Source organism: Dicentrarchus labrax, unplaced genomic scaffold (genome assembly GCF_905237075.1).
Source record: "Dicentrarchus labrax unplaced genomic scaffold, dlabrax2021, whole genome shotgun sequence".
Taxonomy (NCBI): Eukaryota; Metazoa; Chordata; class Actinopteri; family Moronidae; genus Dicentrarchus; species Dicentrarchus labrax.
In genome coordinates this window covers 24,082,053-24,101,246 of record NW_026136706.1, presented here as the reverse complement: position 1 = coordinate 24,101,246, position 19,194 = coordinate 24,082,053, and the positions used below count along the sequence as shown (strand labels likewise).

Below are 19,194 nucleotides of genomic sequence, written 5' to 3'. Positions count from 1 at the left end.
AGAAAAAGAAGGTAAAATTGATTAATTTAATCTTCACAGTTTTTTCTTTTAGGTTACAATCACACACGCTTTATTACTATTTTTTATTTTGTTGTAGACATGAAAGTCTGAACATATGAATATATAATTAATGTGAATTGGTATCTTTATTTTTGTATTTGTAGTGTGTACATTAGGCCTGTCAAACTCTGATGCCTGAATTGACACACTAAGAAGACCACCATACAGTACCAGTATTAACAGTAGTGTCACATTGCTGATTTAAATCTTTTTAAAGGTAGGTTTACAACAGGTGATAGACAAAATAAGGTGAACACTTTTACCTTACAGTAGCCATTAAGCAATGCCAGGTTCTACAAAGGGGACTCATATCTAGCTGCATACCAGTTTGCAATGTTAAAAAATCCCAGTATACTGAATAGATCTGTTCACCATTATTTCTCAGGATTTCACTGACATATTTTTGAAGTGATGCTGCTATAGTTCAGGTGCAGATTAAGCCTCTTGAGCTGTTGTTTCCCAGACTCAAAGTGATGACTGTAAGATATCTTTAATACCTGACAAACTGAAATTAAGCCAACAATGACTGACATTTATGTTCACACTTTTGTCTCTAAATGAAATTGAGGCGTGAAGGTCACAATGAACTGGTGTGGTGAAGAATTTGGACCAGACTAGAGCCGTAATGATTAGTTGACGGAAACCACAAACTACTTTGATAGTGATACTATTTTTCCATGCAAAAATGGCAGACAATGCATTTTTAAGCCTGTCAAATGTGGAGGTTCCTGCTTTTCAGTTTAATATCAAAAGTAACTGAACATGTTTGGACTGACAAGTAAAGACATCACCTTGGACATTTTACAATTTTAGACATTAATCTAGAAAATATTTGCCAAGCAATTAGTTTGTTGCAGCTTAGACCAGACAGTGTACACAAATACATTACGGGAAAATATATAGCTAGGAGGTGGTCAACTTTCAAGAAGCTTTATTTATCCCGAGGGAAATTGCTGTGCAACAATTGCGATGTAAAAGTGGAGAAGTAATACAAGAGTAAGAATCAAGCTAGCATAAAAATTTAACTAAATGCAACAAAGTGCAAAGCACAATAGGATAAAGCTAACATAAAATAAAGTACAACAGTAACTAAATGCAACAATGACACAAAATGACAGTTAACGTAGGTATATAATACACAACACCACACACTGTAGTTATCTGCATAAATTGAAATAAAATAAGTACAGCTAAATATAGTGAGCGATTGTTCAGTGACAAAACTGTATCAGCATAGTACACACAAAATAAAGTGACTTAGTGATATGATGGGTAAAAATTATAAAGTGACAAACACTTGGCTCAGGACACTGTCTCCACTGTCCCTCTCGCAGCCGGAGGTAGATGAGTTATAGAGTCTGATGGCAGACTTCCTCTGGCGTTCTGTGTTACATCGGGGGGGAAATGAGCCTGTTGCTGAAGGTGCTTCTGCTCGAGGTTAGCACCTGGTGGAAAGGGTGAGCGTTGTTGTCCAGGATACTGTGCAGTTTACACAGCATCCTCCTCTCAGACACCACCACCAAAGAGTCCAGTTGGACCCCCAGGATGGAACCAGCCTTCCTGATGATCCAGCTGATCTTCTTGGCGTCTGCTGCCCTCAACCTGCTGCCCCAGCACACAACAGCAAAGAAGATGGCACTGGCTACCACAGAGTGCCATCTTCTTTGCTGTTGATTCTTTGCTTAACATGCAACTACAAGAGAAAAAAGTGTGAATAGATAAACTATTACTGTAAGACACCACTGCAGTAGTATAGTAGCATAGCAGTTTTGTTTTTTGTTTTTTAAATAATGTGTCCGAGTAGATGTCCACTGCCAGGCACACCTCAGTATGAGTGACACACTACAGGGCAAGAATGCAGATATGCCAAGTATTGACTTTGCAGGGTCAGGAGTTATTTTTAAGCCTAAGTGCATACCAGGGACAGCAACTGTGGCAAGCAACCATTCACTGAGAGAACAGACCTTCAATACATGAACATTAAGAATTCTTACATCCATTTACACAAATCATTGGACAGACCAACAATGAGTTAATGCATAGGACTTTTATTTAATTTCAAATCAGCAATTTAGATATTTACAAATAAATTCTGAAGGACTTTAAAAAACACTTTCACAGAAAGACAGTCAACCCATCAGAGCCTAAGTGCATGATCACCACATTTCCCTTCCAGTTGTGGTATAAATAAGAGGGGGAAAGAAGGGAATGTCCAGGGTCGTCTTCCACTTGCACAGCAACACTGCAGGAAAAAAAAAAAAAAAAAAAACAATGAGCAGGTCCCATGTCTAACAGTTAAGTGTGACTGTAGTATTAAACAGCATTAACTTTGAGACCTACACTCAGTTCTCACAATGTTGTCAATTGAAATATTTACGGTGCCAGATAGCGAGGCCATTTGAACTGCACCACATGGCTTTAGGCATGCTTTGTGTAGTCATGGAAGGTCAGTAGACACTTTGCCACCCCCCACCTCCCCACTCCTTCCATCTCTGGCCCTCATTACATGATGTTCCAGTCTGATACTGCAGTAGGTGCACAACAATTTATGAAACCAGCAATACAAGAGAAAGAAAGTGAAGCTATGAACAATCTGGTGAGTGCAGATACATTCAGAAGAGCCATTATCTGGGGTTTGGCATTTACACGGTTCACAGAAAGGGACGTTTTACACACCAGAGTGACCCAATTCAAACTGGCCTTAGGTTGTCACAACATATTGGGCAGTGGCATGTCAACTGAGCCATGTGTCACCAGGACACGCATGCAAACCGAGGGTTCAACATCCAGTTTTCAATTATGTAGTTAACCAATGAAATGAGGACAAAATAAAATGAAGTTTAAATCACAAAATCTAACATTTTGAACAACTTTGCACATGTCAAGGGGCAAATTGAGCACATTCCTTTTAAGCGGGCCTCTGGGCTGATCAGACTTCCACTAGCCAATTAACTGAAGGTCAGATAGTGTTTCAAAGGCCACGTGCACTTTAAAGACTGACATGTAATCCAGCTCAAGCACTAGTTTTGAATTAGTCATATTTTACTTAAAATGCATGCCAGGGCACTGTTGTAGTCTGGTAGTTTAGCTTGTAGGCAACAATGGCTGAATCAGTAACAGCTGGTGGATACAAACGACCCAGCACAAGGAAATTATAATTTCAAACAAACTATTCTCACATAGCCAGCTTCATCTCCACACTTCTGTTAGTGCTGTGCCAGCGCTGGAGAAAGGTCTGGTATTCCGTTATGGGGGAATCCTCAGCTTGTTTGCATTTAAATTAATCACAATCATCTTGGGCAGAGCTGAGCCCAGGATGCAGTGACAGAGTCCTTGCAATTTAGTGTCCTGGGGGAACTTTTGCACAGGTGGTAAGACCTGGCAGTAAAATGGCTTAGTCCCAGCAAAAGAAAATGCTGCATAAGACAGTAAAAATATATGGACTATGAAAAATTAAAGAGTCACTTGATCATCTGCACTTCAGGGTAAAGCCCTTTACTGGAAAATGTAATAGCTGTATGTAGTTTGTGCAGAACATTAAACCGATATCACTGAACGCTTGTTTATGAAGTGGAACGGATGGTATGTTGCTACGTCACGTAGCAATGGAGTCTCAGATATTAAAAGGGGAGAAACAACTGGATTGGTCGGCTAATGGCAGGCTTATACCCGCAGGCTTCTGGTGAGTCAGACTTTAAACAAGCTGATGGGGAAACTAAAAATAAAAAGTTCTGTGTGTCTACACTTGTGATGTCTGATGTGAAACTTACCCCACACACACAAAATGGAGTAGTTAAACCTTGAATCCAAGTGCTCTCATGCAGTCTTTGTGTGCCTCAATTAGGGCTGTGCACTTCTCCTCTCCTTTTTCAATGATGCTGAGGAAACAAACAAACATGAGGCATCAAAACCTTTTCAACTTCTTGCAACAAAGAATGTGTTTCAGTCTCTTTGGCCAGGTCCTTACCAAACATCCCTGACTTTCTTGGTCTCTGGACAAGCGCAGCAAGGTTTTAGTGGCTTCTTCTGCTCAGTGCCGTCAGTCACAGCAGCATGCTCCACGCTGGCAGCAGACACAGTCGACATCTTCTGGCTGAACTAGAGAAATTAACACGTTTTAGTTCTCCTGACTAGCAGACTAAAGATACAGAACGCCACTTTCACATTAGTTAAGTGCATTTTCACTTAGATTTGTATATCCAGAACATAATTAGCTCATTGGATTAGCCCACTTTTCATGGAAGTTGGGATGCAGAAAAAAGGACCTTTTCCACAGATGACAAGGTGACCGGTAAGGAAAGCACGGTTGTAAATAAATGAATGACCCCATGTGGTTTGCTAAAGTTTCAGGGTCGTTGTGTGCAAACTGTCAGCTAACAGGAACAGAGGGCATCTTTAATGTTATTAGCAACCCCTTTCCGGTCTGTCATTGTAGAGCTGTAACTAGGATTACCTTCATCATCAGTGACTCTGCCTTTCACTCCATTACTTGCATTATAACCACAGTGACATTGAACTGGGCAGGACTGATGTAACGTTAGCTAAGATGATAGCATCAACTAATCGACACGCAGCACAGATCATTGACAGGACGAGGATTTATTTTCCAAACACTTTAAAGTCTGTGGCAGGTTAAAGCGGCGGAATAAACCCAAACACAACCACCATGTGTCCGGCTGAACTGTGGCTACCTCGCTTTAGCTAACAGTTTGGACACATTGCATAACGCTCGCCAGCTAACATGGCGAACAGTAATAACGTTGCCGACGGAGACGTTCACAAACATTACCGCCATTTGTCTCATAGCGGACAACGACACGATTAAATGAACATAAAGTAATAACATTAGTACTACTTCACACACCTGCTGACTAAAGCAGCTGCTAACAGATGTTATGTAACTTACTTGTACGGAGGCTAGCGGGACAAACTTAAGGACGCTTCACCTTCAAAATGAAACCAACGCGGTGAGGCCAAGCTCACGTGTGGGCTTTTTATACAAACTCACGTGATTACAAAAGAGAACGGAGAGGCTTCTGGGATATGTAGTGTTTTGTAGCAAACGCGGGATGAAGAAAGCTAACATGTTAGCACAACAGACCAGAGGCTCTGTGTATGTACAGTAAGCTTTTTAAATGCATTATCATTATAAGTTATATAATTCTAGACTGGACAAAATGGGGTTTTTTGTTGAGTAACGTTATAAAAGTTTGTTTTTGACCTTGAAAACAAACAAAATTATTGACTCAAAGGCAAATTAACAGCTAGCTAAAATTAAATAAAGTTAGCTGAAACCTGGTAACTTAAGTGAGGTTTGTTCATTTTATTTTATGTGAAACTCTTTTTTGACCCTTTTTTCTCTTTCAAAGTGAAGACAGATAATAGGCAGATAATCTTTATTTCCTAATTAGTTAGCAAATAAGTTTTTTTTTTTTAAAGTGGTAGCAAGTTATATATAAGTTAGAATACATACAGTAACAAAACAAAAAAGGTGACAGTACACAATACTATTATCCAATCCAATCCAATCCAACTTTATTGGTACTTTAAAAACAACCAAAGTTGACCAAAGTGCTGTACAGGAGAATAAATAAGACATCATAAATGTAAACAGTGATGGTGATGAGATGAAGACCACTGTGAGGAATATAGACAGTGATGGAAAGTTCCCGTGGCAGATAACACATTATCATTACCTCAAAGGAATTGCAGAGTAATTCCATATAAATCGATACAAATATAACAAACAAAAAATATATTAAAAGATTATATTTAGGTTTTACATGAGTTCAATCTGTGTCTTAGGACAGCTTCAAGAGAGACATTGCACTCCTGGCAGGTTAGGATCTACAGAACATACATTGCTCAGTATAACATCTGGTGATGTGATACGATACAGATCGATATCATATACAGAGGTTATGATTCAGTATATTGAGATATATTATTTTATTATTATTTTTAAATCTTGTGTTCAAGAAAACTGTCATAGTATAAAGAAAACATCATCATATCCATAAAATTGGAATAAAAAAAGTTGGGAGTGGGATCACAGTGGGATCTGCATTTGTATTCAGAATCAGAATCAGAATTGGGTTTATTGCCAAGTAGGTTTTTTTTTTTACCTACGATGAATGTGTCCTGGTGCAATTGGTGCATAAAATATACAAATATACAAATCACACAAAAATCACACAGAAAAGTACTTTCAAAATATAAATAAATAAAGATAGGAAAAGAAAACAGTGCAGAAGACTGGAGTGCATTAATGTAATGCATACTGTATATACAGGGAGGGTATAAGAGTCAGTGACAAAGGGGGTACTGGGCCTGGTTAATGAGGCCAGCTGCTGATAGGAAGAAACTGTTTTTGTGGCGAGAGGTTTTGGTCCTGATGGACCGCAGCCTCCTGCCAGAGGGAAGTGTCTCACATTTATCACAGTCCCTGTAACACCCAACATCATAGCCCTCACTTTATGTTTACAACACTGCTATCTAGCAGTTGAGGGTTCAAACACAAAAAACAAAAGTCTTTTTCTGGCATCGATACAATATCACAAAATCGTGATACGATATTTTTTGATATTTTCTTACACCCCTGGTAGCAAGCGTAGATTTGCATAAAGAATGAAACCCTCAGCTCTGGTGTTTCTAATGCATCTAGCTCACTTCCACTCCTATCCAGCCAGTACACACACACACACACAGCCACACATTTTTCCTGACCTATAAAAAATTAATACAATGAAAATTCATCACTACGCTGTTCAAATGTGATGAAGTTGCTGCTACTGCACCATTATTCATGTATCATAATATAAAAATTCAGATAAACCTTTTTTAAACTGCCGGATGAACTGGGAGTGAATTTCTCTCTCTCTTGGGCTTCAGCAGAATTTTCAGGTATATTTTTATACCTCTGGTGTATACCTAATGGTGCTATTGTTACTAGTTACTTCATTTAATAAGATTTCACATAAAAACACATAATAAGCATGTAAGAAAAAAAAATCAAAATTCTCTGATTTCAGCTTCTCAAATGTGAATATTTTCTGGTTTCTTTAGTTCTCCGCGACAGAAAACTGAATGTGTTTGGGTTGGTGGAAAAGACATTTGAGCCTTTGAGAAATAGTGATCAACATTTTTCAGCATTTTCTGACATTTATTAACTAAACAACTAATCAGTTAATTGAGAAAGTAATAGACGGATTAATTCATAATGAAAATAATCGTTAGTTGTAGCCTTAAGTCAGTGGAGAAGAACTATAAATGATGTTGTGTCAGTATCCCATAATCCATGAGTGTGAAACTACTGCCACTTCTAGCTTTCCCTTATGTTGTTTGCAAGCAGTACCACAGTAATATTGTTCAACTTTTCATCTGGGTAATACACTAGGATGATAAGATCACTGTGATAGGGCTGCAAATTAATCAAAACTGAAGTATTTCAGTATTGTTTAAATATCCATTATTTTTTCAGGTGAATTATTTATTCTCTAAAGTGACAAATCAATGTGCTCCATGTCCAAAACCCAAAGAAATTCAGTTTATAATGATATAAAACAGAAAATCAGCAAATCCTCATTTTGAGGTATTTTACTTTTTTATTTGATAAATGACATCAATTCGTAATTTATTAGCAAAATGTATTAAATTATTTGTTAATTGACTAATCAGTGGCTTGCAATGCTGTGTGTTCCTGTGAAATATCAGGTAAAGGTGCTTATACTTTGTATGTATAATTCAAAAAAGAGCTGTATTGAAACACAGAATTGTTGCTGTTTCAGTGACTTTGGCAGATACTGTATTCTGTGCTGTAAATATAGTTGCTGGTGGCTAGAATAAACACTACAGTGGCCTGGGAGATTTGTAATGTGAAAAATGTTCATTTTCTGTCCTACAATACTGAAGGTATATGTGTTTGTTTTTACATGCCTATTGGGTCTACAGTGCGTCAGCACAGGAAAGCAGTGCGTAAGCAGAGGCATTGAGTCATTTATTCTAGTTTGAGGGCCAGCTGTGTGCTAGATAAATGAGCAAGTAAGCATATTGTTCGTTTGCTCTGCACTGTGTTATAGATATGCACCTCCATTTTAAACACACATTGCTGCTGTTCTCAGTTTTCACAGGATTGAATCAATATAGTGTGGTTCAGAAAACAATGCAAAATATACAAGTGGCATTGAAACACCCTTTAATTCACTCTCAGTTGTAGCTGTCTTGGTTCTCCCTGTAGAAATCTGCCCCCTTTAGGAGGAGAGGTGTAGGGCTACAGTCCTGACCATCGACCAACTCCTGTGTGCACAAAGCCTACAGCGGTGTCTAGGAAAGCAGCAGTGTAAGCACTTTTGTTTATTTTTCTTTGATCTGCATTAGCTATGCAAAAGTGAATATTCTCCCATGTAATCCATTACAATAAACCTTGTCCTTTGTCGGAAGAGAGAACGTGTCACATACCAACACACAAAACAATGGAAAAACGAACCAAACTTTGATTAGATGGCACTGTAGCAATGGATAGCAAATGACCTTAAAGGTCCAATGTGTAGGCTTTAGTGACATCTAGCGGTGAAGTTGCCTATTGCAACTCCTTTGCTTCGCCCTCCCCTTCCAAGTGCGAAAGACGAACTGCAAAAAACATGAACTACCCTATTCTTATTTCCAGGTCATTATGCACAAATGAAAAGATACCTATGAATATTCTGCCAATAGATCCTCCTAAATGTTACACACTGGGCCTTTAAGAGGGAGCGCTGCGGTGTGGTATGTGGTAGCTTCTGCCTAAGGTACCTAATTAAGAGACTTTCTTTATGACAGCACTGAAACAAAACAAAACACATCTTCTCCAGTTAATCGACCTAAAACTCTGAACTACAAGACACCACCCTGCCAGTGGCACTGATCTATATATAAGAGAAAAAAATGTCCTCTTTCCTGCATGCAACCACTTATAGTGTTTCCTGTTCATCTCTACTGCAAACGACACAGGGGAAATTGTCCAAAGATGAACAAAAAACAGTAATCTCATAAAATGTCCCTCACATTATTAGACACATCTCATGCATTAAACTGCCAGTAATTCACCTCACTCACTGACATGACCCATCAGTTAATCCCACTGTGCTGCTACATCCTGTAATATCATTTCTGTTGTTCATTTTTTAAACTTTGCTGCGATCGTGCCAACCTTCAAGATCCAGCTGAATAAAATCCCAATCCTCTACTCTGTAACCCTTGAAATGAAATATTTCAGCTTCTGTGTTGTTCTGTTACTGTTTTGAAATATGCAAACAAACAACTCCGGGGCTGGCTCAGAGCTGTGAGCATATGTACAGCATCAGGTAACACAGTACAGTGTTTAATTACATCCCAGGTAGAGATGGCCCAGACCGAACTTGTCCCTGCACATACTGCCAGATGTCTAGTTCACATGACAATAATTGTGATCCCCTCCACACACACACGCACATGCACACACATGCCATTGTCTTCAGTATTAATGTGAGCTGGACCTTACCCTCTTGACATGGCTTGATTCATGTGGGGATGAGACACAGATACTGAATAGTTGATGAGCTGGGACAAAAAGAAAAGAAGTGGAGGGGTGCGGTGGGGGCAGAAATAGAGAGAGGCAGACGTAGAGGGAGGGAGGGAGCAGAAAGGCGGGTATCCACTCGCCTCGCTCCACACAGCTTCAATAAGCCCTGAGGTTGGGAGACTTGATGGAAAATTACCTTGTGACCAAGAGGGGAGGTCAGGACTGGTAGAGTCAGACTCCACTTTTCCTAAGCAGAAGAAGCAGCAGCAGCAGCAGCAGCAGCAGCAGCAGCAGTAGCAGCAGCAGCAGCAGCAGCAGAGGGAGGATGGCCTGCGCATTCGGCTGATAAGAGGGGGAACAAGGTCGGGCCATGGAGAAACTAAAAGGTCCCACCGTGGGATGCACCAAAGCCACCTGTGGATGGAGAGCTCTGCTTCTCCCGCAGCTGAACAGGCAGTCCCTGTACGTGTACGGCAGTGAGATGGCCGTGGAGAAGGAGTGCATGCGACAGCTGCAGAGCGGAGTCTTTGTCATCCACCCGTTCAGCCTCATGAGGTATTTAATATATTTGATAGATTCAGGCCAGTCCTGTACTGAGACACCACCTCCACTAGTTAGTCTTACAGTTTCTTTGAAAGTTGTGTAGTTGCTGCAAGTTTTTGCAGCCCCTTATTTGCTTTATTTGACTCTGGAGGAATTATTAGCTTGTTTATTTTTATCCATATTATAAACAAAACAATTAGTGGATTAATTGATTGATAAAAACTGAATCTAAAAACTATTTTGATAATCAAAAAATGCCAAATATATTCTAGTTCCAACTTCTCAAGTTTGCAAATTTGCTGTTTTTCTTACTCTTACTGCAGTAAAACAAATTTTTAAGGTTTTGGAGTGTTATTTAGAGAAAACAAGCAAGTTGATGTTGTTGATCACCTTGAGTGTAAAGAATTGTGTTGGGCATTATTCAGTAATAGCTGACATTTTATAGACTAAATGTTTAATTGAGAATATACTCAGAAGATAAATAGGTGATCTTTATTTGCAGCCACGCTCCATGTGACTTGCACATTGCATTACTAATTAGTTTTAAGCGTTAGTCATCTATGCAATAATTGACTATGATTATTAATTGTGTTGCACTTCTGAGAGCATGTTTGAAAACCCACAAAAACAGAAAATTACAGTTTGTATAAAATGTAAACATCAAAGTATTCTTAAGATGATACTGGAGGATTAGAAGGAAAAAAGCTGTTTTGTTTTCAAGGACCACTGGTTTTGCATTATTCCCTCAGTATTACTATTATTAGTTTGTAAGGTGATCAGATGGAGCGAAAACAGAGAGGGAATGAAACAATTGGGATCAGAGAGCAGAGTTATTTGAGCCTGGCAATCGAACCCTGGCTGAGAAGATGTGCAGTTACAGTATCAGAGTATTTAGTGTGCATAAATCAGCTTGCCTTACCGGCTGCAGCATGACTGTCTAATGAGTCCTTCTGGCAAATGAACTGAGAATTTCCACTACAAACCTACATGGAAAACAAGATCTGAGGCTCACTCAAAAGTCACACATGCTCGCATACGTTTTTGTGATCTTTTCCTGTAGGAGTTACTACATCATGTGCATGATGGCCATCACATTTCTGAACCTGATTGGGATTCCCATGGAGATAGCATTTCTGGATGGGAACAGCGGACTGGCATGGGAAGGATTTAACGTGTTTTCAGACACGCTGTTCTTGATAGATGTGGCTCTGAATTTCCGAATGGGCATCATTACAGAGGACGGCGAGGTGAGAGTGGCTGTACTCTATTTTCAGACACAATCTGGAAGACTATAATCCCTGCGCAGACAAGCACATACAATCCATCTCTCCCCCATCTGTAATCTACTCAATACACGAAAGGCTAGATTAACAATCCTCCCTTCCCCCAGCTCCTGTTCATGGGAAAAATTGGTACCTGCTGTTTGATTTTATAACAGGGATTATGATATATGGGATGAATGGGAAGTACACATTTCCAATTAAGTATTATGCAGACTATATCCTGTTTGTTTTTATCTGCCTATGCTTTGTAACTTCTATCTTGCCAATCACAAATGGCCCATCTGTGCTGTTTACTCTGGACCGCACAAGCATCTGGTTTTGCCAGATTTATTCTCAGTCGGTTACTGCCTGTTTGAAATATTTATGCCTGTACTTGAGCAACAATTCAATGACGCTGTCAAATTAATGTTGATTTTCTTTCAGCCCACAGCTAATCTCATCTGACACCACTATCTTGCTTAATTTTGGACAAACTCCCCAAATATTGGTTCAGTTCAAGTGTTAAATTATACATGTGATCGTGGCACATGCTGCACAGCATCTTCATCCATCTGCTCAATCTGCTGCTCTGTTCTCTTCGCAGGAAGCTATTCTGGATATCAAGCGGATCCGAGTCAGTTACCTGAGGACATGGTTCATTCCGGACGTTATAGCTGCTTTCCCAATCGGCTACATACTGTTGTTTGCGGTAATAATGAACAGGCTGTTGTGTGCTGCAGTCAGTCTATAATTAGAAACTTATGTAGCACTCAAAGCAGTGAGATGGTGTTATAACTACTGAGGAAAATGGAGTAAAATAAAAACATTAGATTATTCGAAAATTGGATTAATGACATAAAATAAATCAAACAAAAAACGTACCATTTATAATTGAGCATCTCTATTTTACTATCCCAGGATTTACAATACCACAGCGATGACAACCCCTCCAAGACCAACAAGATGATGAGGATACTGATGTTTGTGCGGATCCTCAGTTTGATCAGGCTGGCTCGAGTGTCCAGACTGGTTAGGTTCTTCAACGAAGTGGAGAAAGTAAGTTCAAACCAGACAGTCTTCAAAGCTCACCTTTGAAATTCAATCAACCTTTCTCCTACCTGCAGATAGATACCTTACCAGACGTGGCTCCGATGACTAATCTTTGACTTTGAACACTTACAATGACAATGTCATTTGTAAAACAAGAGATCACTCATTGCTTCACGATCAACAATGCAATTTTCTGATTTGTAACAGAATGTGCCTTTTTATAATGCATGTTCCCTAAGATTGGGCTCAAACAACAGATCCAGGACACCTCAAGCCTACTTTTATGATGCCCGTTAATCTCATATTGAAACAATATATCTTGGAACAAATCTTGACACTGCATTATGTATGTTGTCTGGGATTTGTGTGTAACTCCAAGCCTTTAAACGGCTACTAGTAGCTGAAGTAAATGGTTTCTGGTGTATGTTTTGGTTACTGGAATCTAATCCTCTTTGACCCTTGTGGGACGTAAGGCCACAGTGAGCTCCCTACATCATTCCCTGTCCTTGGCAACATGTTGACCTTCCCCCCAAGTCAAGTTAATCTTGGCTAGCTTGTCCATCACAGTTCTGTGCCAGGTGATTTTATGTCTTCCAGGTTTTCTCCATCTCAGTGCAGCCTTTGGGATGAGATCTGCCGTCATCCGAATCACATGGTCTAGCCATCACAGTTGCCTTGGCCTTATTTCAGTAATGATATTCTTGCTGTTGGTTGTGATGTTGCTAGACCAAAAGATGCCACATAACCTACATGGGCTGTTTATTTGGTGCTGTCACATAGATGGCTTTTGCTTTTAGATGTTACAGAGTTGTTTTTGGCATTCCCTAATCCTGCATTGATGTCCTTTGTCCTGCTCTGGTGGTGATGGTGTTGTATTAATGTGCATCACCAGAATTTTGGAGGTGTTGATGTTGCAATTTGTTTGCAAATACATCAAGCTTTTCTGTCTTTTCTTGTGGTAGTTGGGTGCAGTAAATCTGTTTGGTACTTTTATTTAATAGGCTGTTAGATTAGGTCAGATCAAGAACATTGTTCTTAAAGGATAATTCAAAGCTCCATCATTCCTGATGATAATAATAACATTGTACACAGTACGCACAAAGTTAATTGCCTAGATCTGGAAACACAGAGACATGGATGAACAGGAAGCCAGTTATCATAAATGATAGATATGATGATCAAAAATATGAAAATAAGATGCAGGTTATAATATATCAGAATGAACGTTTTTACCACAAGTTAAAGTCATAAAGAAGGTCTGTACAGTATCTATAAATCCATAACTCTGTCCAAATGTTGCTCAATCTGAATCCCCATGGCTGTTATCATCACTGCATTGTTTTAAAGTTGTTCTCTATTCCTAGAGGGAGTTGAATTTACTTAGCCATAGATATTTTGATGTTGTTGATGTACCACTGTGCCGGTGATATATACTGTTTATATATAATGTAGGCTTCCAAGAGGACATGGCTGATCCTAGACCAGGCTTAAATCCAGTATGCTGCTGTAATATGGAACACATCTCAGCCAAGCAATCTACCAGGAAGTCCTGCAGTGTGTAGGATTTGCTTGCCAAAGTCACATGCCTTCTTGCCATCTCTTCCTGACAGGTGTCAAATGCAAACTTGGAGGTGGTCCGCCTGTTCTTCCGCATCTTGTCTCTGTTCATGATGATTTTCCTGCTGTGTCACTGGAATGGCTGCATCCAGTACTTTGTCCCCATGCTGGAGGAGTTTCCCACTGACTGCTGGGTCCGGAAAGAAAACCTGATGGTGAAACTAACTAGACAAATAAAAATGTATCAATTTAGTCTCCATATTTAGTAGTAGTGTGACTAATGATGAAAGCATTTCTTCCAGAATGCCACAGTGATTGTGAAGTACTCCTGGGGAGTTTTCCGAGCTCTCTCCCAGATGATTGCTCTCTCCTATGGCTCCATGGATGCACCAACAAGTGAGAATTATAGATTTTCTTTGTCCATCGCTAAAAAAAGCACATATATATCACATTACCTCTCAGATATAAATACATTCCATTTCGCACTAAATCGATTTTGGTGTGTCGGTGTCTTGTTCTCCAGATTATGTTGAAATGTGGATCGTCATGGTCAGCATGGTGTCCGGGTGTCTGATGTACACTGTCCTCGTGGCCAACGCTACAACCATGATCGCCAACATTGACCCAGCAGCCAAAGAGTACAAGAGCAAGGTCCTCATTGGTGATACTATCCTGCATCAGAAAATACAGCTCAGTAGTAAACAAGTTCCTTTACTCAGTGAAACGGAGATAAGAAATTAGTTGACATTGGTTTTACATCAAGCTTTATATTATTTTAGCATCTTTAAGTTACTTTAATTTAATCAACGGAAAGAAATGCGTATTTTTCTTGTGGTATTTGCTTCTATTAATATATTTCATCACTTAATTAACATTAATGTAACTTATCTGTGTCAGGTAATGTAGTAAAGAGCAAGACAGTCTGCATCAGTAGGAGGTTTTCAACCAGGAGACTCGGGTTTGTGTCATGTGTGAAACAAGAAGACATTTAAAGTTTATTGTTTCATAATGCGCCATTATGCAAGTCAAGTGACTTTCGCAAGACACTTATTTTAACCCAAGACAGGCTTGGACATTCGTAAACATTAATCAGAATTTTGAATACCAACATACAAACGTTCCCTTTACTCCTCGCATTCACACAGTTGTGGAAAGTGGAACTGTGCAGCTATGATACATCATTAAATATGCAGCTTGAGTAGATGGTTGCACTGTAAGGCTGTGTGTCATGTAGGCTATCATGTGATGGGAGGGGGGATCCTGAAAACATATTGGCTTTCCACAGATGAGCCGTTTGGAGCACTATATAACCTTCATGAAGCTCCCACCAGAGCTGCAGCTTCGTATCAACAACTACTACCAGGCTCGCTATGGAGGGAAGTGGTTTCAAGAGAAGGACGTCATGGACACCGTGTCCTCAGCGCTCAAAGAGGTACAGCTGTGGTTCTGTAGTACTGAGAGGTTCTGCTTGGAACTTAATGCTGTTACAGTAGTTGTTTCTTTGGGGCTTTGTTCCTCTTGTTGATTTTTCTTTTTCTTTTGAGGCAACATGTTTTATAATAATCTCATATTTCCCTCTTTATAGTTCTTCAATTTATAACATAATATTTGTATTTATTTTCCAGCAAATCCTGATGGTGATGTGCAGCCGACTGCTAAGAAACGTACCATTGTTTCAGAACAGAGACGAAAACTTTATCAACGCCGTCCTCCTCAAACTGGAGTACGAGGTTTTCCTGGAGGGAGACGCCATCATCCGACAGAACGTCCCGGGTAACCGCATGTTCTTCATAGACCACGGCCAAGTCCTCATGGAGACTGATTCCTACGAGAGGGAACTGTGTGATGGAGACTATTTTGGCGGTGAGTTGGATTTACTCTGATTATTGAAAATCGGGAACATCATTCAGTGATTTGAAAAGTGATTTCCAGGCAGCGATAGTCAGGAAATGTGAAGTGGAAGAGGAGATGGCAGATGTCAAATGATTCACTTTACAGAAAGTAACACACAAGAACGTGTTTTGCAACTTCCCTCACAAAGTTTTCAGCCTAATTCACTGGAAAGCAGATTGTTTATACCTCTAGAAAAATAAGAACAAACTAAGACAAAATCCAATTCTTAGCTCATAGAACTCATTAGGTCACTTAACTTAACTCTTAGTAACATCTGTACTACCTAAAGCAAAAGTACAATAAGTACACAACAACACTGATTAAGTGTTACATAATGTAATGAATGAACAGAAGCAATAAAAGGTGCTACAAGCTCATGTGTCTTTATATTTTCAGCCTCCGTGGTATTCTTAAACGCACTTGGGAAATTTGTATTAAGCAATATCACAATAATGTGTTATACTATCAAATATATGTTGCAGGTAACTGCTCTCAGATCAGATCACTGGGGGTTTAATGAAGGAATACATTTGACCCCAAAAAAAGTCCACAATATGGTCCACTTTGTAGCTTTTTGTGCTTTCAAACCCATCTCATGGTCTTCCTCAGCAGATGGAGTTGTCATCCCTGTGTTTCTTTTCACCATTATGTGTGTTTATGGTTGTTGGATTAATACTCATACTCTTGTGTATTAACTACTATATTGAGCTATGGAAAATACTTTTAAAGGGTCGGTCCACTCAAATTACAAAGTAATTGTTTTCACTTACTTCTGTTGGTTTCTGACCATGCAGAGAGTTTTTGTTTTTATGTTCAGATTTTGAGATGTCCACCTCTTTTCTATATTTAAAAATCGCTCAGTTATAGTCTGGATATTCCACAGTAGAACCCGACCAATATGGGATTTTGGGAATATACTGATTTAAGAGGGGAACAATTTCTATGTGGATTTTGCACTCATATGATGATACTCAGGAGGCCGCTTTCTTTTTAAAGTGGGGGCTTCATTGACAGGAAATGGGATGGGCGGGGGGGGGTGAGCAAGAAGCAGTGTTTTTTAAATTACTGTCAAACTAAACTGAATGAATCTATCTTTTCCAATTTGGGGGATTTATTTAATTCTCAGGCTTTCAGTGGGAACAGGTCCTAATCTTTTTGGCAGCAAACCTCAGAAGCGTTTAGAGCTAAGCAGGCTTCCCGAAACAACTCAGCTATGTCTGGTTATTTTAATTTAGGATTAATTGTCAGATCTCATCCCTGTCATTAGGGTTTACTCACTCATTAACCACGCTTTTGTGGTTCCCTCTGTGTGTACAACAGAGACATGCATGCTGACCAAAGGCAAACATCTGGCCACAGTGAAGGCACTGACCGACTGCCAGTGCTTCTCTCTGTCCTGGGACGACTTTCACGAGACGCTGGAGGGCTTCCCAGATGTCAAGAAGGACTTAGCAAAAATGATTCAGCTCAACAATGATGTTGGACTTGTGTAAGACCACGTACTCGGACCTTTATACTGAATGAGAAGGACAGGAGATATGGATCTTTCCAGGACATTTTATGTGTTTATATGATGGACAGTAAGACTACGGCTAATTCCTCATGTGGACGAGTTGGACACTCAATCATGGATGAGATGGACCGTTTTAGAGCATTGACTATTTTCATTCCGATGGGGAATTATTCTGTCTTCTGATCCATCAGTTATCAGCAATAAACAAAGACCTTAACAGTTAATACGGGTCAAACATTTGATCTCTGCTTCTTTGTTGATATTGTGATTTAGCATTGCTGTTTGGAAAGTCAATGCATACCTCAGTGACAAAACAAGAAAGCCATAAAGAGAAATTCAGGTTTCATACAACTTGGGCTTCATTTTTGTTGTTCTGGCCATCATTCCTATCAATAAAAACAACCAGTTAATTGCTGAGGTCTGTGAACACGGCAACAACAAACACAAACTCACTTAGCTAAATTAATTTAAAAGGCAAACCTTAAAATGATTACCTAACAAGAAGGGCACTCTGAGACCTCTGCCAAAGTGCTCTGTCCTCCTCCCTGTGCTGCTGTTGTGGTTCACTGCCTGCAGGTAACAACAACAACAACAACAACAACTGCAGACAAAGCAGGTGAAAATACTGTTTTTGGTCAAACTGAGTAAAAAATGGAGTAAAAAAAGTACTTTACTCCACCTGAATCACTGTCTCCACCAGAGTCTCTTTCTGCGGTCCACTGCTGAGCCCCCAGTCAAACAGAGGAGAGGACAGAGAAGCTAGTGCGACCAGTATATTTTTTATGGACCTGCATTTGTTTCTAAAGTGATGTTTGAGGCGGCTTCTATGGTTTTTTTTTGTATGTTTAGTTGTGTTACACCATTTACTTCAATAACAAGAGACAAATCATTTCATTTTGCTATAGGAAAGTGGAAAATAATAAGTGTATCTGCCCCGTGATTCGGATCTGTTCCAAAATTGAATGGGTTCTTCCTCGGTCTATGCTCCCTCCACGTTTCATAAAAAATCAGGCCAGGAGTTTTTCCCTAATCCTCCCGACAGAAGAACCCACAAACCGCACTGAAAACATAACCGCCTTTTCCTGTTATTATTATGGCCACTCATCTATCACAGTTTAGAACAACCTCTTCAACTTTGATCTACGGTATTTGCGTCACCCTGTTCCGAGATCTCAGCAACTGCTTTGAGTCCCATGTTTGCGGCTCTGTGAGGCTGTATTTAGGCACAGTGGTGCTTTGAGCTAAAGGCTAATATCAGCATGCTAACATGCTCACAACGTGTTGATGTTTCAGCAGGTATAACCATGCTCACCATCTCAGTTTAGCGTGTTAGCATGCTAGCTGAGGCTGACGGGAATGTCACATTTTGCAGGTATTTATTCACCTCGTAATGGCGCTAGGTAAAAAGTCAGGCCATCACCAAAGTCAATAATTCATCCTCTGGGGACTGTGAATGTCTGTACAGATTGAATGCGATTCAGCTAATATTTGTTGACATATTCATCCTGGACCAAAGTCAGGCCGACTGTCTGACGTTGCCCTCCCTGCAGCTGTTTCTCTAAGGGTGACTTAGATAAGACCCAAGTTGTAATAAACTGGAATTTCACTTTAAAGGAAGGTAAGAAAAAAACAACTCATGTATGTCATTTTTCTTTTTCTCTAAAATGACATTTATTTGGAAGTAGTATTACATAAGACATGTTGATGCCACTGTGAAAGCAACAAAAATAAAGCCGATACTGTAATATGATTATGAAACATCTGTGTGAGAACAGAAG

The 19,194-nt window shown here is 39.6% G+C and overlaps 2 protein-coding genes across 5 annotated transcripts; one reads left to right on the top strand and one right to left on the bottom strand.

The window, feature by feature from the left end:
• Window positions 1-2,092: 2,092 nt before the first annotated feature.
• Window positions 2,093-4,152, bottom strand: LOC127365522 (cytochrome c oxidase copper chaperone). Of its 2 annotated transcripts, none has more exons than XM_051403672.1 (3): window positions 4,028-4,152; window positions 3,831-3,938; window positions 2,093-2,302 (listed from the first exon to the last, which is right to left on the bottom strand). In XM_051403672.1, the coding sequence occupies exons 1-2, from the start codon at window positions 4,144-4,146 to the stop codon at window positions 3,854-3,856; spliced, it is 204 nt and encodes a 67-aa protein (XP_051259632.1). In that variant the 5' UTR covers window positions 4,147-4,152; the 3' UTR covers window positions 2,093-2,302; window positions 3,831-3,853. The 2 variants fall into 2 exon arrangements, with proteins under 2 accessions (XP_051259632.1, XP_051259633.1); XM_051403673.1 differs by having other exon boundaries at window positions 2,093-2,303; window positions 3,834-3,938.
• A 4-nt stretch (window positions 4,153-4,156) lies between these two features.
• Window positions 4,157-19,174, top strand: hcn5 (hyperpolarization activated cyclic nucleotide-gated potassium channel 5). Of its 3 annotated transcripts, XM_051403625.1 has the most exons (12): window positions 4,157-4,351; window positions 8,297-8,398; window positions 9,854-10,153; window positions 11,202-11,388; window positions 12,008-12,112; window positions 12,322-12,459; window positions 14,064-14,225; window positions 14,313-14,406; window positions 14,534-14,661; window positions 15,296-15,442; window positions 15,636-15,873; window positions 17,224-19,174. In XM_051403625.1, the coding sequence occupies exons 3-12, from the start codon at window positions 9,969-9,971 to the stop codon at window positions 17,394-17,396; spliced, it is 1,557 nt and encodes a 518-aa protein (XP_051259585.1). In that variant the 5' UTR covers window positions 4,157-4,351; window positions 8,297-8,398; window positions 9,854-9,968; the 3' UTR covers window positions 17,397-19,174. The 3 variants fall into 3 exon arrangements, with proteins under 3 accessions (XP_051259585.1, XP_051259586.1, XP_051259584.1); XM_051403626.1 differs by lacking the exon at window positions 8,297-8,398 and having other exon boundaries at window positions 9,857-10,153; XM_051403624.1 differs by lacking the exon at window positions 8,297-8,398.
• Window positions 19,175-19,194: the final 20 nt, after the last annotated feature.